The following is a 27,739-nucleotide window of genomic DNA, read 5'->3' on the forward strand; positions in this document are numbered from 1 at the left end:
CTTCTTGTCATTTCTCTACTTTATTATGGGGTGATGCCAAGAGACCTCCGACCTCGGACACCGAGCAGTTTGAATTGTTACTTTTAATTATTACTAATTGATTTTTTCCTGTCTTATATGTGTGTGCGTGTGTGTGTACGTTTGTTTGTTTTGTTCTTTCCAACCAAAACACAGTCACCTTCCAAAGAGGAGATGGAGGACTAATGAGCAATGGAAGGTATGTTTCTTTGTATGAAGGTCTCTCCACTGTTTTTATTTTTAAAATAAGGGATCTGAAAAAAATTCTATAGGTGATGCACTCGGGTTATATCCCATCATTGGGAAGACTGATAGCGCTAGGAGGAGTTAAGTAGCTTACCACAAGGTTTAATGACCTATCTGTTGTGCACTTTGGAAGAAGCAAGCCCAGATGTTTCATATCTCCCAGATGTCCTGGAAGAAATGAGTAGTAAATATCACAAAGAATGTGTTCATTTGTTACTGGGATGTTTATTGCATTAATTAGACATTAGCAAATGAAGTTGCTGTTGTTTAAGACTCCTTATTGGCTCTCCCTAAATTGCTGTGAGTGAACAATTACACTTAATCGATCACAAAATAAATGATTCATGGATGATGAATAGGCTGTAGATTGATAGGACTGGATTCCACAACTTTGGCTACTCAATTGAAATTGATAAAAGCTGATAACGGGCCCATATATCCTCATCTATTTTCCCTTTGCCAATATGGAGATTGTAATTAGGCCCTGGTAATAACTTCCAATCTCCTGTTTAATCAATATTTTAGCAAAAAGAGATTAGGCCTAATGAGAGCGAGTAGATGTGGCAAGAATGCGGCTGGGTCGTCTTATTGCCGTTTCCATAGAAACCGATGCTTCTCTTAGGGATTGTTCCAGGCAGGGGTCTATAATGTTCAATGATCGGAGATGTTGCTCCAACTTCACAAGTGCTTTAATAACCCAGGAAAACTGCAGAACTGCGGATGGCTTTTTGTTTTCACTGGGGAGAAAAGGGTGTCTGCAGCAAATGATTTGTTTCCCCTGCTGAACACAAATACAAACAATCCACCTGCCTTACTAAATTTCTGTTTATCCTGGGGTGAGGGAGACGTGGTGCCTTATGGCCCGGGTGTGCCTTCTCCTTCACCATGCTCCCTGTTTAAGACTGCTCTCACAGCTGGGAATTACAGGGATATAAAACCATGCCGTAGTGGCACACAGCGATAGCTGTGGACTTTCCATTAATCCTCCTCAAACCTGTTTGCCTCTAAACCATCCAAGAGTGCTCAAAGAAAGAGTTACCAGCCTGTAGATGACAGGCATGCATTTGGGATGCAAGGGAAGGAAGAAATAGTAGCCCAAAGTCCTGGAAATGGCTGATACGGAGCAATCAGTTTGAGTGATGGCTCCCTTGAGGTGGTAATTTATCATTCAGCCCTGGCATAGGATCCCGTGATGGTGCTGCCTAACTCCTGTTTCACACAGACAACAGAGTTCATTTGGATTCTGGCAGAGTCACCACGGATGCCTAGTCCCACTTCTACTGACAAAGTTGATTTGTATATAACCTTAATTAACTGCTCAAGGTCTTTAAATCATCAAAGGCTCTACAATTGTAATTTGAAATAAATTAAAGACTCCTAAACTGTTAGTTACCTATGGTGTTAGAAGAACAATAATATGCCCTCTTCCCTCACTACTTATCTCACAGATACTGTAATTTTATATATATGTATATATATTTGTGTGTATATCTCTTTTTCTTATTCTGCTTCAGTCGACCAGGTCTGTTGAATGCCAGTGACCCCAGTTATCCTTGGCTTGCAGACTCTTGGCCTGCCACAAGTCTGCCAGTGAATAACAGCACCAGTGGACCCAATGATCTTGGGAATTTTGGTCGTGGAGGTAGGTTTCCTTTTATTAAGTTACCCATTATTATAAACTAGGCTTCCATTAGTTAACATCTATGATGAATACTGTATTATATATTTTCATAATTACAGTTCATTCTATGTGTTTCTTTCTTTCTAGATTTGATTGAAAATTGACTTTAAAATGTTCCTTTTGCTTTATCTCTTCTTTAAAATGTGGGTCTAGTTTGTAATTTGCCCTGCAGTGGTGAGACAGGGTCTGCTTATGATGTCAAGAGAAATGTATTTGTGTCTCAACCTCATTCCCTTTTGTGTGGAGATGAGCAATGTGCCATGCAGGGCAGTATAGCTAGGGATGGAGGATGTCCATAAGTGCAGAGGAGAGTTCTGCAGATGCAGGAAAGATTTTCCTTCAGTAGAAGACCATGGGAACTTCGTTGCTGTCATTTTACCGCTCCTCTTCCTGCTGAGGGCCTGCTCTCAATCTCAGCCATAATCTGTGAAGAAAACCTCAAAGGTCTTAAGCAATTTTCTTTTTCATTGGAGGAAACAATACATAAAAGGGAATTATTTAGATCTTTCAGGGGTTTGTTTGCATTTTGATTTGAGAGAGCACCTCTGGGGGAATGAGGTAAAGATGTATTGTTACAACAAGGAATCTTTAGAGGGGTTATTTCCTTACAAACATTTAATTCAAATGGGAATTTTAAGATGTAGGACTGAGATTTTTAAAAGTCATAGTAATAGTCACACAACCCTGTTACTTCCTTGGTTTCTGTGGTAACACAGGTAATTCTGCATGCTGGTCAGGAGAAGACTTCCAAACGTAAATGAGTATATAAATGTTTTTAAGACATAAACAGATAAACAAAAATGAAGACAACCTATACATCAAAAATGCATTAAAATGCAAGAAAAATCTATACATCCATCAAACTGATAAATACAAAAAGAATTCAGTTTTGGACTGTACCAGAATCTGCTTCTGAAGACCATCCCTCATACTGGTTATACATTCCCATGCAAAGCTTCTTGCCTGTGGTTTGACTACTGTGACTTAAAATTACAACAAAACACATTATATTTATATCCTGTATAAAAATGTTATAAAGTTCTTGTCAAAAATATTTAAAAGTAAGCAAAACTTTTGATAATATTTACAAGGCAACTGAATTTCTGCCAGCTTCTTTGTTATGAATATATTGAAAATAAAACCCTTCAGTACATTTCCATCTTTTCTTAAGCTCACATAATACAGAAAAATTACCATTTTCTTTTAGCATTTGGCTCTACACGACTAGAATTGGAAGCATTTTTCAAAAATTTTTGGCCTCAATATGCATGAGGCATAGGTCCAAATTCATGCAAAAGAGAGAGAAAAGTTACATTTTGAAATTCGGCAGCTTAATTCCACCCATGATCTTTACAGTTGAGATAAAACTTTTATGCTGGGTGGTTTTGGATCACTTATCCCAATCTTTTTCAGAAGCTGAGATCAGATGTTTCTGCATTAAAGATGGATTAGAAGTATTTTAACATGTAGAGATGGAATATTAACTATAAACATAGAACTTGGGCCTCTTTCACTGGTTAAAAGGTCTGTGATAATATAAAAGTTCTGTAAGAATTTTAAAAAGAATGGGGTGGCATCATCCACCCTGGAAACTCAGAAGCTGAGGATGCAGTCCTAAAATTTCCATGAAGAGTGAGATTCACTGTCCTAGACAGGAATTTGAGAGCAAGGCTGTGAGTGGGAAGCACAGGTCAAGCTTGGAGTCATGTAAGGCCACAAAATAGTATTGCCTCTCCAAGGCAGCAAGAAAGAGCTTCCCTGCTGAAGTATTTCAGCACTATTTCATTTATCTCAAGAGTTACAAACAAAAGTTGGATTTTGGAGAGTTTTGGGGAAAGTTTCCAGTAGGAAATGCGTCTTCATCTTTGGTCTGAAATGTACAGTGTGGTGGTTTTGCTATGACAACTTGCTGGGAAAATCACACTTGACTTCTACTGCATGGCTATGGCACTTTGTAAAATCTCCACTTAATAGCTCTTTGAGTGCTTAAATATATGCATCTCACTGAGGTCAAAAAATTAATCTGTGCTTGTACTGAAAATTCCCAGAATGTCTGGAGAACCTCAGCTTATCAGTAAGAATGACTGAAAGTGCTTTGCTTGGCTGGTGGGCAGCTATGCAACTTCCCTTTCAAGTGTGTACACATGAATAGTTCTCCATTTTAATCTGACTGTATAGAGATGATACCTCTTCAGCTGCCAGAAATATGTTCTAAAAGACAGATGTATGTCTGAGTGCTTCAGAAATGAGCATTTTGCTAGTTTTTACTTCCTTGAGTCTTCACATCCAACACAGACAGGTTGAGCTGGATTTGCTTCACTTTATACATCAACAACAGAATTTATTTACTAAACTCCAAGCCATTATACTTCGACGGAACGGATTGTGGAAAGGAGAAATGTACGTATTGTGGATGAAATGCAAGAAAGATAGGGCTGCACTTGTCTCTCACATCTCATACTGTATTTGCACATAGATGCATTTTTGTTTGTGTACTGCCCCTGGAAAGTACATTGCATATGTGCAGATAGTAACAACATGATTTTGAAATATGGGCTGTAGTTTGCATTAATTGTAATTTTTTTGCACTTGCAATTTATCTGCAGATTTGAGTTAATACAATTAAGATATTTTAAATACTTGATTGTGCCCATTTCCCTGTTGTATGCAAAACCAGATCATGCTGATAGACCCAAATTTAATCTCTCTTTGTGCAGTGTCTCTGCTGAGCATTTTCTATTGCTATATTTATTGTTAATATTATGTTGCTGCCCTGAGACTGAAGATGTTATTAGGGCCCATGTTGAAATGCTCACTGTAGCACACCTGACTGCAAAAGAAAATAGTTCTGTGGTCTAAATGTCCATCCCAGCGAAAAAAAAACAAAACAAAAAACCACAAAACTAAACCACATGAAAACTAACAAAAGCAAACAAAAAATACTAAAGCAGTGTGAGGAGACCATGGTGTTACTCATTGCTGTATAAGTCTTTGAGCCAGTGAGAGAAAAAAATGTATTCCCTGAGGTTGTACAAAAACCCACATCTGACTTTGGAACTGAGCTTAAACCCTTGACTAGGTGCAAGAATCATCTTTTCTTTCTGGGGTTTAAGGTACATAAAAATGGCTGTGATCCCTAGAATGGCATCTGAATGTCCTCACTATAGGAGCATGCATTATCTCAAGTATTATCTAACAGTTGGAACCTGTATCTGCCATCTGGCTGTAGAAAGAAAATGGCATATAAATTAAGGATTTTTCTGAAGAAGTGCATTCTGGAATTGATTCAACTTTTCAGAGTCTAAATAAATTGTAAAAATAGTACCATTTGATATACTGACCTCTGAGAGAGCAGGAAGGAGAGTTATCTGCTGAGCTGCGGTTCTCCTTGAGACATCATGTCAGTCATCATTAGATTCTTCACACTTCACTAGTCTCAGTTTCTAGATCTAGTATTCCACCACCAAAGGTCACTTCAGTGTTTAGGAAGGAGAGAGACTGCCAATCTAACTGATTAAAGATACAAATTGCAGTGTGGGATAAGAGTCAAAATATGGAGAAAATTCAGCAGATATTTAGTTAAATATGCTGTAATGATTTTCAGGTAAATGTACTAGAGTTTTTGAACAAGTTGTTCTGCATTATCAACATTGCTTCACCATTTTGAGGGACTGGTCACCTAAATCCCTTCAGAATATCGGATTTTCTTTCATGTATCAGGAACAACTTTTTTTTTTTTCAGGTTTTTCTTTTGTTGAAAAGAAGAAATGTAGTGGGTAATGTCAAAACGAAAATTGGATAAGCTGATGCAAAAAGCTTTAAGAAAATCCAGATGATGCCCTTAAAAAATTATTTTGAGAGTTTTTCTACATACTTGTTGGTCAGGTTCCCTCTGTGATTTATAAATTCTCTCCTTTCATCATTTCCGTGAAGCCCAGACAGTTTCATTGGTTCTGACATAGAGTGAACAATTGAAAACATTCTTCAGTCGAGAAATATTCCAAACTTCACTTTCACAGTTGAAGGTACGAGGGAAAAAAAAAAAAAAAGATGGTTTTAGGCAGTGAGACGTGAAGGACAAGCCATAGGCCTGTCACAGCTGCTGATAGCTTGGCGATGGTTGTACATCATCTTCCCTTCGTTGGCTCATGGACCTGTCTCCGCCAAAATGCAAACGTGCGAAATGACACGCTTATTTCTCAGCTTAAGCCTTGGTACTTTCAGGCTTCCTGTGCATCAATGATTTGTTTCATTCCACAGATGTGCTGCCACCAGTGCCAGGGCAAGGAGATAAAACTGCTACCATGCTTTCTGATGGGGCCATTTACAGCAGCATCGACTTCACCACCAAAACCAGCTACAACAGCTCCAGCCAAATAACACAGGCTACGCCATATGCCACCACCCAGATCCTGCATTCCAACAGCATCCACGAGCTGGCTGTCGATTTACCAGATCCGCAGTGGAAAAGCTCAATTCAGCAAAAAAATGACCTCATGGGTTTTGGTTACTCTCTCCCAGACCAAGGCAAAGGCAACAATGGTAATTACAGCTCTTATTTTCCAGAGCCCTTGGCTTTGTATACTGTATCATCTGTGCATGAATTAGAAAATTCGTTTTAGCTCTGTGAGACACTGTTCATGTTGACCTGAACTAATGCTTGCACACTATGCATGCATGCTGAGCCTCACCTGATCACAAAATACATTGCACTGTGCTTTTAATCCTCTTTGTCCTGTGCTAATCACCAAGCCACCTGCCTTCCATTAGGCTAGGGTAGGTGTACACCTTTATAAAGGTGTACCTTTAAAAATTACCAAGTTAAAACCTGCCACCCCACCCCATCTGCCCCTGACTTGCTAACTGCATGTGTCGCATGTGCTTGTGCTGTCGACTAATCCCACGATGCCACTGTGACCTCTGCCGTTTAACCCTTAGCCTTGCTTTACATCCCTGACTACCGGGTGGCTGAGGGACTGGCTAATAGATTGCCACACAACCAGTCACAGGATTTCAGCACCACCAGCTCCCACAACAGCTCCGAAAGGAGTGGCAGCCTCTCAGGTTGGTTCCTTCGCCGTGCGCAGGGGAGCGAGGGACGGAGGGGTGTTAGCGAGCGGCTCGCCAGGGAGGCAGAAGAGCTCCCAGGCACCAGCTGAGGATAACCATGAGAGCTCCTGCCCATCAGCAAACAATGCCACATGGGACTCTACTGAAACAAAAAAGCCTTTGGCAGCACCTGCTTGGAGATAACTAGAGAGTCCTTCCAAGTGGTGCTTGTCGGCTCAGCTGCCAGCCTCGCCTTGTCACATCCTTTCCCTGACACCATCTATGGAGCAAATTTATTTCCTCATCCATCCTCAGTTTATAGGTCTCCCCACACTGAACTTCATGAGGAGATTATTATTTTTGCTAGTTATTAACAGGTCCCCCACTCCCACGAGCTGTTTCTAAATGCTGTTCCTCAGTGAAGCAGCTTGCAAACAGTTGTAGGGCCCTGAAAGGTGACCTGGGGTTTCAACAAATTGTGCCAAGCCTGCAAAAACAGGATGTAAATTTTATGTGTGTGCTGCATGTTCTATTGGAAACATGATGCATTTTCATCAGATGAAAATGATCATAGTACATGTGGTTGTGTATTATATCTGAACACACTTTTTTTCTTGATTTCTTTAATTTTGCTTACTTGTTGCTTATGTCATGTATAGCTGTCTTTTTTTTTTCTTGTCGAAACAAAAACTGAAAAGGCAGGAATTAAGATGAAAATCTGCAATTTCACCTAGCTGAAGTATGAGAGCAGTGAAAGGACTTACTTTTGATATTCAGAATATAGCCACAGCCTTTTGAATTTCCACTTTAAGAAGGAGCTGCCCTACCAGTAACAGACCAAACCTAGAAATGGCTTCTTTCTGTCAATTTAAATGACTATTCAAACCGAACCCTGAGATAAGAAGCCTATAATCATTGGCCCATGGTTCAAATAGCCAAATGTGTTTGCAAGTCTTGTGTTCTCAAGGGGGAGCATTAGCTGATTTGACTGAGACCCAGAGACTTATGGCATTGTCAGAGAGGAATCTGGAAGTTGAGTTCATCAAATACTTCAGGAAAGCCTCTTGCTCCTTGCATGTGAGATATATTGACAAGTAGCTTAGGAAATCAGCTTGCTCCCCTGGCTGCAAGAAAATGCAAAAATTGATGTGCTGAGGTACATATATGTCAGGTATCAGAGGGCTGTATCACACTTTAGATATGTTGACAGCTAAGGCTGCCTAAGAATTTTCTCAGAAAATAGAAAGTGTCACTAGAAAATGCCCATTGATCGAAGGCTGGACTTCGATCAAATGTTTCAAATGCAGCATATTCTGTGTAGTGTTTCTCAGTCAGAATCTTCTGATGACACTAGGAAACTTTGGGTCTTTCTATGGCCAGGGCACTCTTGTGACCAAGGCAGCTCACGACTGGATGCCCCTGTGCCCAGATGAGTGTCAGATTATTGGACTGGAGAGTTAGTATTTTGCTCTTCCTTGCCCACTAATTATGCCTTTGATACAGGATAATTATGTCTGTAATACATGAGAAACTGGGGGAGACCTTCAAATAGTCTGATAATTAGAGCATCACTGGAGTCAGAGACCAGCTTTGATTATGGAGTCCCCATCAGGGTGAGCAGGGATTTGTTCTCTCACTTCCTTGGTTAGTACTTTAAGTACTAGTTATTATTCTGACTAAGTTTCTGTCTCTCTTACATGAATATCATGAGAATTCCTTTCCCACTGTGGAATGGAAAATAGCTAAAACCTCAAATGCTTTATGAGGCAGGGAAATTTTGTAGCTATAGTTTGCACAGATTACGTCTGTACTAGGATCAGCAGCCCAATTGGCAAATTCTTCAGCACCCGATTCACCTAGAGATTTAAACAATATAATTGAATTTCAGTGTGAGGAGACATTGAAGCATCAGCATGGTTGCCATGGGGAAACGAGGCTTTGGTGCATCAGTTTCCAAACACAAATCAGGCTTTATGTGTTCAGTGTCTGTCCCACCAGTCTGACAGTGGAGTACCTGCCCAAGGGGACAGAAGAGAAATCTCCTGCCCAGTTGTACAGTGTAGGCTGCTCTCCCTACCAGCAGTGACCTTGGAGTTCTCTTCTTTCATTTCCTCATTTAACAAGTCCCTTTCCTCTCTGCTTCACTCCTTGTAATATCTCCATTATCTCTAATTTCTCTTCTTGAAACACCCAAAATTCAAGTGACTCCCATACTAGCACTCCAACCTACATTTTACCAGTCTCCTAAGATTACCAAGATGCTACACTTCCAAACTCTTCCTCTCCAACTAATCTCCAAGCTGAAGTTCTTTGCATTTCCCTTTTCCATGTATCCCTTGTTTAAATCCTCCTGCAACATGAAAACACATGCATGTGCTTTTCTCCTAAAGCAGCCCCTCCTGCCTTAGCTCTTGTTGGCTCCTACTGCTGACTTAAAAAATTTCCTCATGTCCCACAAATTAAAATTAACCTATTTCCTTTGCACTGTCCAGTGACCCTATTTCTAACTCCACTTTTTTTGCCTTGGCTGTGCTTTGAGAGCTTCATTTTTCCTCCAGAAGGTTCATGGATTTGCTCCTCTATCTCCACTGTCACTGGAGTTTCTTTTCACTGGTCAAAATGTTTTCACTTTTCAAGAAAGCTGCCCTCTCTGCCAGGCTACAAATGGAAGGAAGAGCCTGTTTTCCATCCTAATAGAAGTAATACCAGCTCAGTTCACACATAGTGAATGACAGGATCTTGGCTGGACTTACTGTAAATACTCCAAAACCAGGAAGGAAGAGCTCTGGTCTGGAACTGAGTAGTGGAAAGCAAAGTCTCACTTGCAATGTGCTGCCAGCCAGGTCGATTAGAGACATTGCTGGGCTTGTTGCCTGTCTCTAGCAGGCACATCAGGAGGTGAAAAGAGAAGTCTTGGCTACCTCTGAGTCACAGAATCAGCTTTTTCTTCCCTCTCTATTTGTTCCTCTTTTCATCCAGCTGATGTTTGGAGGTAACAGAAGAAAGCCACCATCTCACAGACCAAAAGTCCCATGATAGGGGCTTGTCTCTATTGCTAGAATTGCATCTCCTTCTGTGCTTCTCTGTGCCTAAAGTTAAAGCCATGACAAAGAGGGTGGTGCCTGGCAGTGCACATGATGCCACCCTCCCTGACCAGTCAGTTGTGGCTTTCTAGATTCATTGATTCATCTTCACATGAGGGTTTTTTGGCTGATCCTTATAAATCATCAAGAGATGTCAGTGGGTGAGATGGATTAGACTGTGCTTTCTGCAGCAGGCCAGGGATGAGTGAGAGCAGCTGGGTACCCCACTGAAAAGGCATCTGACAAACAAACCATTCCTCCCCCCAACAAAGAGTTTGAAAGCCACAACGAAATCTCAAAAAATAGATGGGTCCCCAAGCAGTCAAGGGATTCAAAATGTTCCATTCTTCCTCTTAATGAAATTCTGACAAGAAAAAGAAGTCAGGGCAAAATAAAAGAAGCAAAGCAAGTGAGATGAGAGCTTTCTCTGTAAGATCACTTTACCACTGATGGAAGTGTCTCATCTGGAGAAGTAGATGCAAGGACAATAAGAGCAGAGGGTTTAACCAAAGTGCATTCCTCACTTCATTTCTACTTCATCCATTAGAGCTGTATGTCAGAAATAGAACCTCTTCTCTATAGTGGCTCAAGATATTTGAATCCTGTGAAACAGTCAGTCCTAAAATGTTGCACGTGGCATCCATCTCTTTTAAAAAAACAGAAATTAGGAAATTCCTATCAACAAACTCCTGTTTCTTTTGTTTTGACAATCTTCTCTTGTCTTGAAAGTTCTTGACTCCAATGACAACTTTTTGGGATGGTGTCCTTAACCTCTGTAGTTTTCCACAGAAAGTGATTATGCAAAACTGCTTTAATCACACTGGATTCTGACATTTGAAATAATTTGCTATGTTGTATTATAATTTTATCTAAGAGTGAATTCAAGAGGATATAAAGTGCACATGAATAAATCAGGAAATATATCTCTTATACAGGAAAACCTGTCTTTCTTTGTTCCTGCACTACTGTGGTGCAAGTGTACAGAGGTTTAAAATGAAGTGATTTTCAGTAAATATTTGGAATATTTTCCCATTCCATTCTATTATTACTTACAACCTTGTGACAGCATTAGCAATTTGATGCTGATTCTGCTGAGATATAAATACATGTTCTTTTTTGGGGCATGTGCTCTGGAATCAGAATTCTGTCAAAGAAATGTAAATAGCTGGCTTTTTTTCCCACTTTATAGCTCTAACATTTTCTTTTTCTTTTTGGGATTTGCAGGTGGCAAAGGAGGGAAAAAGAAGAAAAACAAAAATACTGCCAAGCCCCAGAAAAATAATGGTTCAGCCTGGGCCAGTGTTCCCCTCCCACCCCCTCCTGTGCAGCCACTTCCAGGCACGGAGCTGGAGCACTATGGGGTGGACCAGCAAGAAGCAGGGTAAATTTTTTTTTTTTCTTTTTCTTTTGAAGAAAAATCTGTGATTTGCAGAAATTATTCGTTTTCTATTTTTTTTTTTTTATTTTGCTAAATGACAATATTATTCTGTTTTGTCTAAAAAAAAAAAAAAGAGAGAGAACACCTTATCCTGTAGACTTATTCAAGGCTGTGAAGGAGGAATGTTTGAATAGCTCCCCTGGATAGTGACTGAAGATGGAAACAAAAGTGACCTTGCTTCATCATCACGTAGGGCTTCAGTGCTTTCTCATGCTGAGAAGTACCTCACTTCACAGGTAGCTTAATTGAATTCTGGGATTGCATGCAGCTGATGGGACTCACAGTGAGTAAGGATGACATAATCTGGCTCTCTGTATTTTTTCACTGCTGTGATGTTTAAAAATATTAGAGCCAACAGAACAAAAAAAAAAACAAACAACAAAACACCAAATTGGATTAATTTTTGAAGATCAACCAATGGATAATAATCTTCTCGTCGGTTTTTAGAAGAAATTTCACAGCTGAGGAAGGCATGCTAATTATAGGCTTTTTTTAATTATTATTATTCAAACAACTTTGAAGTTTCTGAAACCTTCCACATAATTTTGTATAGCTCAAACTTGTTTTCAAGGACACAAAGTCACACAAGAAGTGCTAAGTGAGATGAAAGAGACATTTCCTATGCAGACAACAATTATGAAATGCTTTTTATAAAGTGTAATTGTGTGATGTACCAGGTTATCAAACTGGAGGTAAATCAGAGTATATAAAAACATAGTTTACTGTGAGTAGCTCTATTGGAGCCTTTGAGAATAATTGTTCTGTCAGAGACAAATTTCTGTCTGTTTCAATACATGGATTAATCAATATTTCCTATGGATGAAACATTTTTAAGAATACATTGTAATAGCTTTACCGAATAAAAATATTTCAAGTGTTATCTCAATTGTAAGTGTGAATTGATCATTACTACTTTCATAATTAAAGTTAGAAAAATTCCATATTGTTTTGGTTTATAACAACTCCTTTAACTCTTTAAATGAGCAATAAATGACTGTTAGTCAGTAAAGTTCTTTTTTAAAATTAAGGCCCATTCAGGCTGTATATAGACTTAGAATTTCAAAGTAATGGAAAATAAATAACCTTACTGATTGTGAGTGCTGTTTAAATCTCAAGGCAAAAATTTCATATAATCATTGTCTTCTGTATTCTGTTATAAGAGGCTAAAATAAATTTTAAATTGTTTCACCATATAATAATTTTGTCTTTATTGGTTTATATCCTTAAAGCACAAGTGCAGCCATTTCACTAAAACAATTATGCAATAGAAGTCAAACCACTTGGATTTTCTTCAGAGCAAGGAAATAGCATTAAAGGTAAATGGAAATGCCTTATGGAGAAATCCTTTGTGACACAGGGCTTGACTTCTCAGTTGCATAAAGCATCTGTAATTTAGCTGGAAGGAATGATGTTGGTCACTGAGAGAGCATTGGTTATTTAAGGAGAAGGTAATCACCAGCCTCCAGGTTCACAACCATTCAGACTTAGTTTTTCCTCTGATTATGTTTTGAATTATTCTTCTCTGGTTTTTATAATGTCTCAATAACAGTGCTGGTAGCAAGAGCTTGTAACAGGCATTTTACCAAACACAGAGAAAATTGGAAGGCTGGACTTAGAGTCTTAGTCTGGAGCTACAGTAATTTGCAACCACTTTTGATGAAGACTGAATCTGCAATGCCCATACTTCCTCAGGAGGCTTCAGTACCAATGGTCCTTTTGTATTCAGGAGTTGATCTTGTTTCTGTGGTTTTCAACATGCTAAAAGGGAAAGAATCATAGACTGCACTCCTTATGTTGCCTTTAACATGGACATACTGGGTTAAAAAAAAAACCCATATTTTTTAAACTCCTTTTTATTTCTTGGTTTGTTTTGATTTACTTTATCTATGGCAAGTTCAAAGTGTTTTAATTTTAGAATTAGTTTCATGCAGATATAATTATATTGTGAATTACAACTGAAAAATGAACTTCCAGAAAAACCAAGCACTTTAATGAATTTCTCACAATGTGATACAAAATATGAATATTTAGAGCAATAAAATAAGGAGGGTAGCATCTAAACAGAAAGTTGTTTTTCTGTGTGTCTCCCTATAACAATTAAATTCAAATGTGAGTTTCATTGGCATGATTATCACCAAAAAACTCCAAAAATTTGATACCTAGTTTTGCTTACTAGAGATGAACACTAGTGGCCTTATATGCTTTAGTGGATTCCTAAATTGCAAAAGATAATCTACAATAGCAAGTGATATAAAACAAAACAGACATCTAATTTAACCTATCACAGAAAAAATACACTTAGTTTTCTGTACCATTAAGTTTCTCTTTTCCTATAGTAGTTCCCAAAATGACATGCTCCCTTTCCCACCCTTCTCAGAGATGATTGTGCTTGATATTATGTAAATTTGACAGTAAAGAAATGCTCGTTTCTTACTTATTATCTTTTACTTTGGTTTTTTCACCAATAATATGCATGAGCCAACCCAGTAAAGGCAGGCAGCATATTGTTATATGGTTATTTCTATTTCTTGCTATTCGTTACACCTCAAAATGGAATATTAGGTGCTGAACGTCAATAATGAATTGTCTGTACTTACTGTCTATTTTTAGAAAAAGTTAAGGGCTTTTGCTTTAGTACCTTTTGCTTTGAAGTCTTTTCTGCTGAGTTCCAGGGAGGGAAGCTTCATTTGTTGCAACAGTATTTGTAATGAAACACAGTTTTTACAGAATGTGGCCTATATCTATCACCTTTATTTTATATTTTGAAGGAACAAATCTATTAGTGTAATGAATTGGGCTTTTTAATAGTAAAAGATTACTATAGAATAGAAGTGCTGACAATATAATAACATTACTAGAAAAATATAGACTCATGTTTGTTAACCATAACTTATTAGGGTCTTAATTATAATGAAATTACAATCAGAGGTTGCTAATGGAGTTAAGCCACTTAGATTTCAATAGTGTACTTGAAAAAAGTTGCAATTTCACCACATTGGATTTACTCAGAAGATGAAAAAGAACATGGATGTGGCAAATAATCATTATGGTTGTACCAAATGTTTCTGCAACTGTATCACTTATGTGACATGTAGTTACTATGTAATCTGTTAGGTTTTCTTTCTTTTTCTTTTTCTTTTCTTTTTTTTCTTTTGGTGGGGGGATAGCTTGTTTTATTTTGTTTTTCTCTAAAATGAAGGTTAGGTCTTATGGCTTTTCAGACACTTCACATTAAGAAGACAAAGGTTCTTGTACCTGAAATCTTAAATCTCAATGTCCTGAACTTCAGGCTTAGGCTGCTTTCCATTTCAAACTAAATTTGGGTAAAGATAGGGTACTTGTGCAGAAACTTTTCACTAAGAAACCTCTTTACTAAAAAACCTTTTTGCCATCAAGCTGAACATTTGGGGATTTGAAGTGAATAAGGTCAGAAGGCGAGCACATCCAAAGCTCGTTTATTCATCACTGAAAAGTCACCAGGGAGTGTCTTTTTCCCAGTCCCTTTTAAAGAAGAAGCCATTATAGCAAAGCATGAGGTTGAGAGAGCAAAAGTGAGAGAACTGTTGCACTGCACATTTTTGGCACCATGATTTAGGATGGTTCCTTCAGCCTTGGTTGCAAATGTCCTCTGTAAATATTGTTTGGAAAGACAATTTACAGCTGATCATATCTTAATTGTTTGCTAAGGGTAAATGTGTATCATGTAATATTTTCTTAAATGCCTGTGTTATGAAAATGGTAATGATCAATCACTCAACCTCTCCTAGAGGCCAGATGTCAAAAAGCAGCCTTTATCTTCACTTCTGTGCTCATATGTGTTTGTGTATCTATTTATGGTTATATTTATGTATATAGAGATTTAAATTTATATAAGTGTGAATTACCAGATATATCTTCCATAGACTTTTGGTCAGGTTGCTTTAGCTGTCCTGAATCTGTGCATTCAAATAGACTACAGACTTCTGAATAAGAAAAAAGTAGTTTAAGAAAGATTTCATTTAAGAAATCTTTGGGTTTTGCTAAAACTAAATGTTCTGTTCATAATACAGGTTTTGCAACTTCTCCATCTCAGTGTTCCCAGCCTTTTTATAACCTGGCTTCACACTTGAGAAAATTGACAGTAATTCATTTTTCTCTGGGAAATTGGTAAATCCTTCCTTCCAAATCATAAGCTTTAAAGGAGTATTTTTAAGCTGGTTTGAGAAATTAACTGTAGAGTGAAATGCATTGCCTGCCTGCATTGCAGGAGAAAAGGACCTTGTCAGCAGTTCTTGAAGGTGGAAAGAAGATAAAGTGACTTAGATGATGCTTGGGAAATGGCCTATAGAGTGTGTGATGGTTTGACAGTGAGGGAGCTGTGAGAGCTTGTGGTTGTCTGGTTGCTTGTTGGGAAAGAAAAAAAGTAAAAAAAAAGGCGACAAAAAAGAGCAACAAAAAAGAGCAACTGTATATCCTGAGTTATTTTGGAATGCACCAGGAGTTAAGGAGAAATGTGTGCTGATGCTCAAGGGACTGATGCCTGACTGGATGTTTTGAAGATGGGAAAAGTAGACAGTTGAGATTTGAGTGGTGTGATTGTCAGCAAAGCTGTGTACAACTGAAGTTGTGTTCAGATTAGGGAATTACTCTGGGGAGGTAATGCACAGGGAATGACCACAGTCACTTAGGCCTATCCACCTGGAATGATGCCAGAGTCTCTAAGGGACAGCATCCCAGGATGATGCTGTAATACAGCACTGAATTGAAAGATCCTCTGATGAGTACAGAGACTGAAAAGAATTGACTTGCTGGCAAAACTTGCATAAGAAGTGGTAATAAAATATAAAGCTTTTGTTTCTGGCCCTGATCAGATATAGCACCACCCCTTACATCTTTTGTATAAGGCAACAAAAACCACAAACTCCAACAGGATGCCCTTTATGTCTGAAGAGAGAAGAATTTGGTGGTTAATTTTTCTTTGTGCAGGGGTGCTGAAAGTGTTCAGAAATGTAGCACTGTCTAGGTAAGTCCCAGTACAGATTGGCTAGGAGGTGGGGTGCTGGCAGAGCTGTCAACATGTGTGCTAATGTACCTTATCAGCTGGTGCTGTGACACAGCATATGCCTGGGGTCAGTGCTGCTGTGACATGGATGTATTGCACATCATAGCAGATACCCATCTGCAGGGTGGGAAGACCAGAATTTATGAGGAAAGTGTAGCTTTTTATTTAAACTCCAAAGCAGAAACAAATGGTAAATTTATAGACAGATAAAAAGGAGAATGGAAGTAAATGGATAATGCTCTTGGGCTTGTGGTGTGACTCTTGAGGGTGGTGCTGTGCAGGGCCAGGAGTTGGACTTGGTGATCTTTGTGGGTCCCTTTCAACTCAGCTTTTTCTGGGATTCTGTGAGATAAGTGCATGAATGCTACTGCATAAAGCTTGCTCTGCCTTTTAAGAATGCTGTTCTTTTCATGTCCAGGTCAATATTCATTCTCCTACGTTAATGATCCTGGAAGTGAGTTAGTTCATTTTTGTTGTTGATTGTGGTGTAGCATTATCTAATCACCATTAACAAATATTATAATGGTGCAGTAATTTTTTCTGTTGCATATCTTGCTCAAGTTGCTTAGCTGTTATGGGAAAAATTAAACTGACTCAGTAAGGACAATCTAAGCAATTATTACCCTATTTTCATGAAATTTTAGAACACACACTGTGTGCAAGGCTTCCAGCTGTAGCAAGAATCCTGCATACCCTCTACACCCTCTACTGTGCGGCAGAGATGAGTTTTGATATGCCCTAAGTTTATTTGGTTTTTATTTTAGATATGACAGTGATGGTTGGTGTCCGCCTTTGCCAGTTCAGACCTACCTGCATCAGGGCATGGAGGATGAGCTTGAAGAAGATGATGATCGTGTCCCCACACCTCCTGTCCGGGGAGTAGCTTCATCTCCTGCCATCTCCTTTGGGCAACAGTCGACTGCAACCCTCACGCCTTCCCCACGAGAGGAGATGCAGCCAATGCTTCAAGCTCACCTCGATGAGTTAACAAGGGCTTACCAGTTTGATATAGCAAAGCAGACATGGTAAATGTTTGAAGGGGTCACCTGTGATCAGGGGAAATTAAATAATAATAATAATAATAATAATAATAATAGTAATAACAACACATTCCTTTTTGACATAAATAATGACTCTGTTCAACAGTGTTTCAATTACGTTTCCAAAGAAGTAAAATGGAAGAGGAAAGAGCAAAATTCTACCCATAGTTGGAAGGCCTTACATGTGTTTTTTAAATCATAATACTTGGTAATATGCTAAATTTTGTCTGAAAAATGTAAAAACCATATTCCTCCACAATTTTGCACATGTTCAGCTAAGTAGTAATGCCTACCTCTTAACATCTTTTATAAAGTTGAGAGTACTCTCTTTTCAGGCTAGCAAAAGACAGGAATTTTTTTAGAATTTTCAAGAACTTTAAGATTCTAAATTCCTGATTAAAAATAATGATAGTCTCTTGAAATAGCATTGTGGCAGCTTTTACACTGTGTCACATGAGAATGAAGTATTTGCATCTCTGTACTTTGAACTACCATGAGAATTTCTGATTCGTAGGAAAAACCCAGAAACAGCAGAAAGCAAGTTTGTAGTATTTACAGGATGCATCTAGTGTTTCAGAGTGCTTTATGCCTGTTTAAAGGAAGAGCAAGCAAATACCACAGTAACATTTCCCCTACAAAACAAACAGAAGCAATCTCTTCAGGGACTGAAAAAGAACTTGTCAACTGCACCAGGCTGGGAATATGGTGAAGGTCAGTTGCTTCCTGGATGCTCCCTGAGCAGCAGTTGTCCTTTTACAACTCTTCCACCCAGACAAAGCCCGCGACTCTCGGTGGAGCGGAGCAGAGCTAGTTACAGAATGGCACTCTGCCAGCAGAGGAGCAGCCTTTCTTCCCTGGTAAATAAAGCCACCAAGTTATTCAGCTTGAGCTCCCATAAATACATCAGGCAGGTAGGCAGGCGGTGCCAAAGCAAAGCCAGCTGTTTTCCCTGGACACCGTGCAAGCCTCGGGGCTTGTCTGCAATCTGCACTCAGTCAACAGGGTACCTCGGTCCTGCTGCAGCGCTGTGCTGCCAAGCACCGAGCCCAGCCTGCCTGTGGGACAGACCCAAATCCCAGGCAGCAGCTAGACCTGGCCTGTTGAAGGTACTGGCTTCTGAGCCAGAACACAGATGCACACCCTGCCAGCACAGGCAGGCGCTGCTGCATTGTGCAGCTGTTACCCTTCCTACGCCCTCCAAACCTCCAAACCACTTCAGGCATGGAGAATGGAGCAGGACGCTGCACCAAAACCTCGTGCAGCTGGCAGGAAAGGTCTTGCTCCCTTTTTGGAGAGATGAAAATTCATTGGGAAGTTTTGTAATGTGCTTAGGATTATACAGATTTTAATGTTACTCTTGTGTAAAGTCACAGTAATTGAGCCTGAAACTCCAAAATAAAAAAAAATACATTAACAAAGACATAACCTTTTTTTCATACCTTTTGGGTATTGGGCCGAGTGCTGAAAGTGATTTTTATGACATAGATTTTTGGGGGGATTTTTGTGTTGTTTTGGGTTTTTTTGTTTTTTTTTTTTGTTTTGTTTTGTTTTGTTTTGTTTGGCTGGATATGTATCATGCTAGTCAAAGTTAGTAGAAAGTTTTCCATTGTTTTGACTGGGAAGGAATATTTTTTAGTTTTCTTTTCACAAAGTTAACCTGTCCATTGTAGAGGCAGGGAAAACTAAACAGTAAAATGAGACCTGTCAGGTAGGTTACTATGGGACAAGCAACTGAGAAATACAGAGATCAGCCAGCTAGGAATTTAAGAAAGATGAGCCAGCCTATTAGAGATTACTGGAAAAGTACATAATCATTATGGCCTTGATCCAGCAAATCACTTAAGTGTATGCTTAACTATGAGTACATGAGAAATTGACTTCAATTGTTCTATCACAAGCTTAACATTAAACATATACTTAAGCATTTTGCTTGATTAGGAGCTAATCACACTGTTTATTGAGGGTTAGTTAGATGGTAGTGCCCTTCAGTGCCCCAGTGTTTTGAACACTGTGTAGAACACTAAAAACCTGGTGTCCAGGCAGAAAAGTGTTCAATAACTGTTAATCAGAAGGGGATTGTATGTCAGAAAGGAAGCACTTGTTCTGGAAATTAGATTCAGAATAAGCAATAAGTTAAAACCTACACTGAGGTGGAGAAAGTTACCAGTAGTACACAACATTTACCATGCCATTCTCATATCTGATAGATTTACATTACGAAAATAAAAAAAGGCTCATTGGATAATGAGAATTCATTCATGTAGGCAATAATTCCGCACAAAGTTTCCACTGAAAATGTATTATAGCTAGGAGCCAAACAGGTGACAATTGCAATTTCTTCAGTTTTACTGATGTCCAAGCAAGAGACCAGCAGAATCCTGGATCCCATCCAGAGTTCTGCCGATTCAAATCAGGTCATGGCACCTCATGCAGAGCCACCCAAGGATTCCCACGTGCCTAGGTTAGCAATTTCAAGCATGGTACAAGCTTTTGTGCCAAGGCCAGTCGTGCCTGGCTCCCCTGGCACAGCTTGCTGTGTACCTGTTGTGCTGTGGGGAATGCTGCTCTGAAGGCTGATGGTGTTCTTTTCTCTCAAACTCTGAATCCCGTGCTTGCCTTTGGCCATTTAGCTATCCTGTGGGTGCTCTTTTTGTCTTCTTTTTTTCTTTTTTTTTGTTTTATGTGATTGCTGAATGCAGTAATTTCACACATGCATGCCCTAATACTGCTGCAATTAAATCAATTAAACTTCCTGGAATAAAGTAAAATGAAAAGGCCTCACTGATGATGCGTTCATTGGACTTGAAAATTTCTTCTGTCCTCCTGGCCATTTCCTCCTCTTTAGGGTGACTTTTGCTTCAGGCACTGCATCTGTTTAAGCGTAAGGAGTGAGATTTAACTTTGGTTCAATGTGTGATTTGCAAGGGGAAATATTGGGTGAGACACTTATGTGCTAGGCTGGGATTCAGAATTGTGCTTTTCCATGGATTTCCTATCTGATTTCTGTAGCCTCTGTGTCTATCGCTCTTCATTGTGGGAAGACAATCCTGACCTTCCTCATCCTAGAGGATTTAATCTTTATTCTTTTTATTTAAGACTGGAAAGTGTGCAGGCACTCTGGTATTAGAAGCTGTGGTGAATAACTGAACTGACTTTTCTTGAGTTTGGCCTAACCAAGCACATTTTGTAAATCTATTTCAGGACTTGTTGAAAGGCTTGTGTTTTATTGTCTATGGGCTGCAAAGCCTCATCCATTCTGATAACTTTTCCTGTTTGTTTGTGTAGGCACATCCAAAGCAATACACAACCTCCTCAGGCTCCAGTCCCTCCCCTAGGATACGTATCTGGAAACCTTATTTCAGATTTGGAAACAGATGTTCCAGATGATGATGATGATGATGAGGACGATATTGAAGAAGAAACTGTAGAAATCAGTAGGCCACTGAGAGGTCTAGAGCATACTCCAGGCTCCAGTATGGACAATCTAGACAGCTCTGTGACAGGTAACCAAACACAGTGACACCAACTTGTTACTACCAGTAAAATGCATCACCATTTGGACTCTTTCTAAGTGAAAATTTATTCCACTTGATTTCTGTAACATTTAAAATGTTAATACTAAAGTTAAAGAAGGATTTTTAAATACTTTGCTTTGCTGCAAAATGATAAGGAAATTCATGAATTTTAAAAAAGCTTTAAAGACTTGAAAGAAAATTCAGTTATATCCTAGCTTTCATGAAAGGTTCATTCTACTAGAGAAGCAAGGCAGTTAGATAAAAAAGAGGGGGAAGACCTCAGCTTAGCAATATATATTTAATAAATCAGGAGCACCATAAAAATGTTATCTTAAAGCACTTTTAGATATTCTGCTGGGCAAATGCTTTCCCAGATGAACACAAGGAAGTTAAAGACTTCAGAGTAAGTGTAGCTAGATCAGCACAATATTTATTTCTAGAGTAAATACAACATTTTTATAGGAAAGTGTGTATTTTGAACATACTTTGTATTGCTGAATTCAGTAATTGTTCCATTTTAGAAAATCTGTTTAATAATTCTGACTCTCCTTCCTTCACTTCTTTCTGTCCTTTGCATGCCTTGGAAAGCTACATCATCATCAAAGGGGACCTAGAAAGGTCTGCTACAATAAACTAATGCATGGAATGTGAATTAATGAAATTGCTGTTGGTGATGCTGTAGGCAATGAAAGAAATTGTTTTTCAAAAACACAGATTTTATATGGACTTCATGTACTTTTTGTAAGCAGCAGTGCAGTTCTCTTTAGGTTGAACTATATATATAATGTACTGTGTCCATAATGTGGAGGTGTGCTGGAGACCCAAATATCCCCAGTGCCACAGCGTTAGAGGGTGCTGCTTCAGTTTGTGATCTCAGCAGCTCTGATTGTTGGTTTTACATTAAGGGAGACTTGTTCAGAACAACTTCCTAACACAGCAGCACTGAATTCCATCTTTGTCTGGACCTCTGAAATTCCAAGGCTTTTGCACTCATACTTCAAGATTGATTTCTGAAAACACTGCAGGAATATGACAGTGATGGAGCATCAATAATTTTCTTCCTTTGCCTTGTTGAGTGAAATAGTGTGTACCTTAATCCCACCTTCCAGGTTTTCCTTCACCCTAGAGCCAGACTGCTTGCCAATCTAATTAAGATTTAAGAATTGTATCTGTGCTGCTGCGATTTGGAATCCAGATGCAACTGAAGGCCATAGAGTTAAAGTTTAAATCCCTGAATTGAGAAGGTTAACTTTTTAGTGCTTGAGTATGTTAACTCACTTTGCTTGAATTTCTAGTGTAATCTCCCTCAGGCTATAATTCTGCATAGTTTTTCATCTCTCACTAGTGGCTCAGAAGCCTTTCTGTTAGCAATTCACTAAGAATTTTGCACTGGTAGAACAGCAATAAATAAAAAAATAAAGGTTGGTATACATTTTTCATTTAGTATATATTACTATGGCAATGCTTATGTATCTGTAAATCAGAAAATGAATGTTTCCACATTTCTATCTTCACCTAATAGTTTGGGCCACCCTCCCAAGAGTAAATAAGGAAGAGTTGCATTCCTGCTCCAATCTGAAACTTTAGTGCTTATTAAAATCTATCATTTTACGAATAACCTTCAAACTTGTTATAATATTTTAAAACCTTGTTTAATTTTTGAAGTGTTAAATGTCTAATCACTGGACTGTTAAAAGCTTCTTGGTATTTTGGGAGAAATTGGGTAGAATTTGATAATGTAGACTGGGAGTATACTTAAGGTGATCTAAATATATTTCTACTCATCACCATCAGTAACTTCATGTGGCCTCGTCCAGCTGAAAATTAAGGTTTTTCTTTTGCTTTTTCTTTTACCTGTTTAATTACTAGCTGGATCTGTTCCTTGCTCTGGTTCACTGCATGGCAAGGTGTGTGCTGGCACTGCAGGAAGGGAAGCAAAATTATAGACTGCCCCTATAGCACTTAGGGAACATTTAGACTGACTTAATTAAAGAATGATAGCCTTACAGAAGTACACCCAGAGTGTTAGCATAAAGGGTCTGTAAGATGGCAAAATATCCATATAACAAAATTACTTCTGTATTCCTCAGTTACTATATGGGTAAAACTTTGATTTAAAAGAGTTTGTATTGGACTTGTTTTATTCCAATGGTGGAAAGATATTGTCTATTATAGTTGAGCAAATTTTGTTTTTCAAAAGACGATTTTAATTTTTGTTTATCTGTTTCTGTTAACTCTTTTAGGCTGTGTTTGATGGTGTTAAGGACTGTATAGCAAATTGCTTCAGTTGCTCCCAAGCTGTTTCTCATTCTTCAATTTGATTGCTTTTAAAATACTGTAGAACAACTAAATTGTTCCTTCTTGTGCTGAGAATACATAAGCTGCTTCTTCTCAGAGCCCTTGGTGACTTCAGCCAGCATTTTTCTAAGAATTTATAGATATGTTTTCTCTTCTCTAAATGTATTTGAAAATGGAGGCAAATGAGAACAGCTGACCCAGATGAAGCAATATTTCTGTTCATTCTGAAGTGCCCTAGGAGTTCAGTGTTTGTGAGAAATCTAAATTGACATCCCTTGGCCCAGACTTCCTCCAGAGTTGCTGTGGAGGGAGCGGGGTGAGGTTCCTCACCCTGCAGTGTTAGCAAGCCTCAGCAATGCCTCAAAGATAGCCACTCTTGGGCTGGAATGGGGCTTTGTTCTTCATGGCTGAGCTGAGAACAAGGATTTCCCGCAGCACCAAATGTGGGATTCTCCGAGGGGAAGCACTGGCACTGCGTGAGCCAAAGCAAAAACTACTGAATTCCTTTGACATCACAGTGCTGCTCCTTTAAACTGTTTAAAAGTCAAGTTGTCTTCCAGGCCCTTGAGTTTTAGTCACAGCTAACTGAAGATTCAGACAAGGGTTTAATCTGCACTATTAAGCTTTTCTCTTTGCAGGTGGCAGAGACATAATGTTGACATGTATAATAAAGTGAAAAGAAAGGAGGAGTGCACAGGAACTGTATTTTAACATTCTCCAGATATCACAAAGAGAGCTCAAGGAGGGAGGTTTAGATTTGCACGTTTGTGAGATGCAATATGAAATTAAAGCCAAGGTTTTGCTCCGTTCCCAGTGTAGTTTGTTAGGATTTTGAGTCACTGAATCTGCTTAAAAAAAAAATACAAAGAAGCAAAAAACACTGGTAAAATTTCTGCTCCCTTGACTTTTAATTCATAATTATTTAGGATTATTTTTTGCCTTCAGAGACACATTGAAATAGGCTTTTTTTCCCTCTTGCTTAATGTTTGCCTTTATAATGAATTGCTGTGCAGAGTTATGGCACAAATGGCCACAAAAAGTCTGTTGCCCTATTCCACTTCAATAGACTTAATTAATTGCATATGATGACTGTAGAAGAAATAAATTTGCTTCTCGCTGAAATCACTAAGAGAAAACCTAGGTTTTTTCAGGTCAAAGTGTTATGGTTTGGGGGTTTTGTTTGCCCTCTCCTTATCTCCTCTTCCTCCTGCAGCACCACTGAAGCTGGAAGTGAGAGCTTCCAGTGTTTTATCTTCAGTCCTGGTGCATTTTGACTGAGGGAGGAGTTTGACTCATTAACTAGAATGGAAATTATTGCAGGACCTCTTATACCTAACTGATACAAACTGATATAGACAGAGAGACATTCTTTTAAACAGTGCCTCAAAAAATAGGTAACAATTTATATTTTTTCAATAGAATTATATAGATCTAAATTATGAAAATCTCTATAGATTGTGTAGCTCAGCAAGGAAGAATATCCCTTATTTGACATGTTTTGGTCTTGATTAAAAGACTCACTGATCACTGTCTGTATGGAAAAAGTTGTTCATACACTGTGTCTGAGCACAAAAGGAATAATTCTCGAAAACTGCACAATATCATTTTCATGAGCCATATTTTACCATGGCAGAGCTCAATATTTGTATTGATTTGCTTAGGGATACCTATTGCAAAAGATTCTATTTTATAAGCAGTTAGACAGATTGCATTTAATAGGAAGAATGTGCTTCATGGATTAAATATGTGCTCAGAAAATAAGAAACTGATACTTTTTGTATCTCATAAAAATGGTAATGCAACAATTAGCAGGGTCATATTATAAAGCACAGACTTTACTCCAGCTTAATGGATCTAGGGATATGCATTCATCAGCAACGATAGATTTAGCATAAAATGACATGTAAATGAATTGATGACTGATCATAAATTAATTTTAGTGCTGAAGAAGTAATAGAGACACAGCAAGTTGCCACTTTATCATAGTATTTTACTGCTCAGCAACATTTGAGCAACTACTTAATGTTCTGTGTGCATTTCTTTTCTAACAGCTTGAATAAATTTGAGATATTTTTGTGCCTTTCAGCAATATGGAAACCAAAAAATCTAGAAGGATGGAATGCAAACAGAAATAAATTTGGCTAAGTGACATAAATTCATTTTTCATTAGATGTTTATGAAGGTCATTAATTATCGTTGGGCCTGTGAAGTGCTGAATATCTATGAATTTATATTATAAATTATATATATTTAATGTTTGTATATATATATATAATATATATTTATGAGCTTTTTTTAGTTTTTTCTGCCCAAAAATAAAACATTTAAAACTTAGAGGTTTATTCAGGTGTATACATTTAAATATATGGGCATTTATGTTGGAGGAAAGTAAAAAACAAAGTCTAGTTTTTGGAAGTGTGTTCATATTTAGATTCTGAATTCAAACACTCATATTATTCTTCCTTAGTCTGATGGTACAATGCCTATTTCCCCTTCTATTCCCTCACTTCCACCAAAATCAGTGGGCATTCTTGCTGTGCATTCATGACAGTGGTCAGACACATCCAAGAGAGGATGATACCTTCCTCCTGTACAAAGGCTGAAAGAATGCTGGAACTGATTTCAGCTGAAGTAGCATCAGTCCCCAAGGACATCACCCACACTTCAGAAACATGAGCAATCTATCCCTGTTCCATTTAAAAACTGCAGAGGAACAGGGGCTTAACATAAATATGTGCTGGATGTTCTTGTAAAGGAAAATAGATGAAGTAAGCACATGGAGGTTGGTAGATGCAGAAGAGTATCTAATGGAACTCTCAGAAGTGCCAGATTAGTTGTGAGCAGCTTTTATTTCACAGGTGCATTAGACTTTTTTATTATTATTTTTTAAGTAAAGCAACAGTACACTTTACAAAGAAAAATAGCATTTTTATTGCCAGCAAATGCCACTAAAAGCAGTAGCATGCAGTCTACTGGAAGCTGGCACCTCTGTTTCCCTCACCTTTCCCTGAGAGCAAAGAAGCTTTCTATTTGCATTAGCACCAAGAGATATTTTATGGAGCAAGAAAACAGAGTTCAACTTTTCACAGAGCTGATTTTGTTCTGCATAAAGCATTTACTGCTGCTGTCAGCAAGAGTAAAATTTACAGTTGCCAGAAAGCGTAAAAACTCAAATGTGCTCTTGGAAAACACACAGTGAGCTGCATGTAAAGGAGACACTAAAAGCCTGTTTCATCCCATTTCAAAATGCACAGTTGATCTGAAAGGAACGTCAGCATCTCTTATTCTGCCTTTATTCAGAGCAAAAACAAATGTGCATCTGATTTGGAAAGCAAGAGGCCAGTGGATGCCTTTAAACAAGCAGTCACCACGTGTGCTGTGTTAACACAGCTGTGTGGTGGCCTGAGGTGCCCAGGCTGGGCTCCAGCACTGCCTTCTGGGCAATGTCTACACCTCTGCAGGTCAGAGCAAAACAGGATTTACTGCTGCAGGTTTTGCTGGGTGGGGAAAAGAAATGGTTTATGCAGGGAAACTGAATAGCTCAGGAAGCAGTAGAAATAATACAGAGATTTAGCCTTTAGCTCCCTGGTGACACACAGCTGTGGGTGCATTTCTCAGGATGTTTTGCTGACTTCAGCAGTTAGAAAAAGTTTCTATATAAAAAGTTGCTTCTGGCAACCAGAAGGAACGTAGAATGGTTTGGACTAGGATGGACTTTTAAAGGTCATCTTGTTCCAATCCCCCTACCATGGACAGGGACACTTTCTATTAGCCCAGGTTGCTGAGAGCCCCATCCAGTTTGACTTTGAACACTTCCAGGATTGGAACATCCACAGCTTCTCTGGACAGCCTGTTCCAGTGCCTTACTATCCTGATGGTAAAGAATTTCTTCCTTGTATGTAATTGAAACCTTCTCTCAGTTTGAAAATTTTGCTTCTTGTCCTGTCACCACAGACTTATCAGAAAGCCTCTTTCTGTCATTGGAATGACCCCACTTTAGATATTCAAATGCTGCAGGAAGATCTCCCCAGAGCCCTCTCTTCTCCAGGCTGAGCAACCCCAGTTGTCCCAGCCTGTCTTCACAGAAGAGGGGCTCCAACACTCTAATCATTGTTGTGGCTCCTCTGTGGACACACTTCAACACAGGTCCATGTCTGCCTCATGCCAGGGACCCCAGAAATGGATGCAGAAATCCAGGTGGGGTCATGACATCTCAGTAAAACTCATGTCCCTGCAAGAACATGCTTCCAGCATGACTGGTCCCTCCTAGAGCAGCTGCTGGAGGAGAGGGAAAGAGGGAGTGATCCATATTCCCAGCCTTGCTCATTCT

At 38.8% G+C, this 27,739-nt stretch overlaps 1 protein-coding gene across 9 annotated transcripts in view; it reads left to right on the forward strand.

Annotated features, from left to right (window-relative positions):
* Nucleotides 1-27,739, forward strand: part of ROBO2 (roundabout guidance receptor 2) — an 867,116-nt gene that overhangs the window by 812,882 nt on the left and 26,495 nt on the right. For 5 of the 9 annotated variants that reach the window (XM_015636755.3, XM_033518494.1, XM_015636762.3 and 2 more), the window contains 7 exons: nucleotides 175-217; nucleotides 1,779-1,906; nucleotides 6,206-6,487; nucleotides 6,884-7,009; nucleotides 11,302-11,458; nucleotides 17,321-17,581; nucleotides 20,882-21,099. In XM_015636755.3, the coding sequence (XP_015492241.1) occupies nucleotides 175-217; nucleotides 1,779-1,906; nucleotides 6,206-6,487; nucleotides 6,884-7,009; nucleotides 11,302-11,458; nucleotides 17,321-17,581; nucleotides 20,882-21,099 (1,215 nt within the window). The remainder of the gene's footprint in view (nucleotides 1-174; nucleotides 218-1,778; nucleotides 1,907-6,205; nucleotides 6,488-6,883; nucleotides 7,010-11,301; nucleotides 11,459-17,320; nucleotides 17,582-20,881; nucleotides 21,100-27,739) is intronic. The other 4 variants (XM_033518487.1, XM_033518492.1, XM_015636780.3 and 1 more) reach the window with 1 other exon arrangement.

Source organism: Parus major, chromosome 1, assembly GCF_001522545.3.
Source record: "Parus major isolate Abel chromosome 1, Parus_major1.1, whole genome shotgun sequence".
NCBI classification, from domain to species: domain Eukaryota; kingdom Metazoa; phylum Chordata; class Aves; order Passeriformes; family Paridae; genus Parus; species Parus major.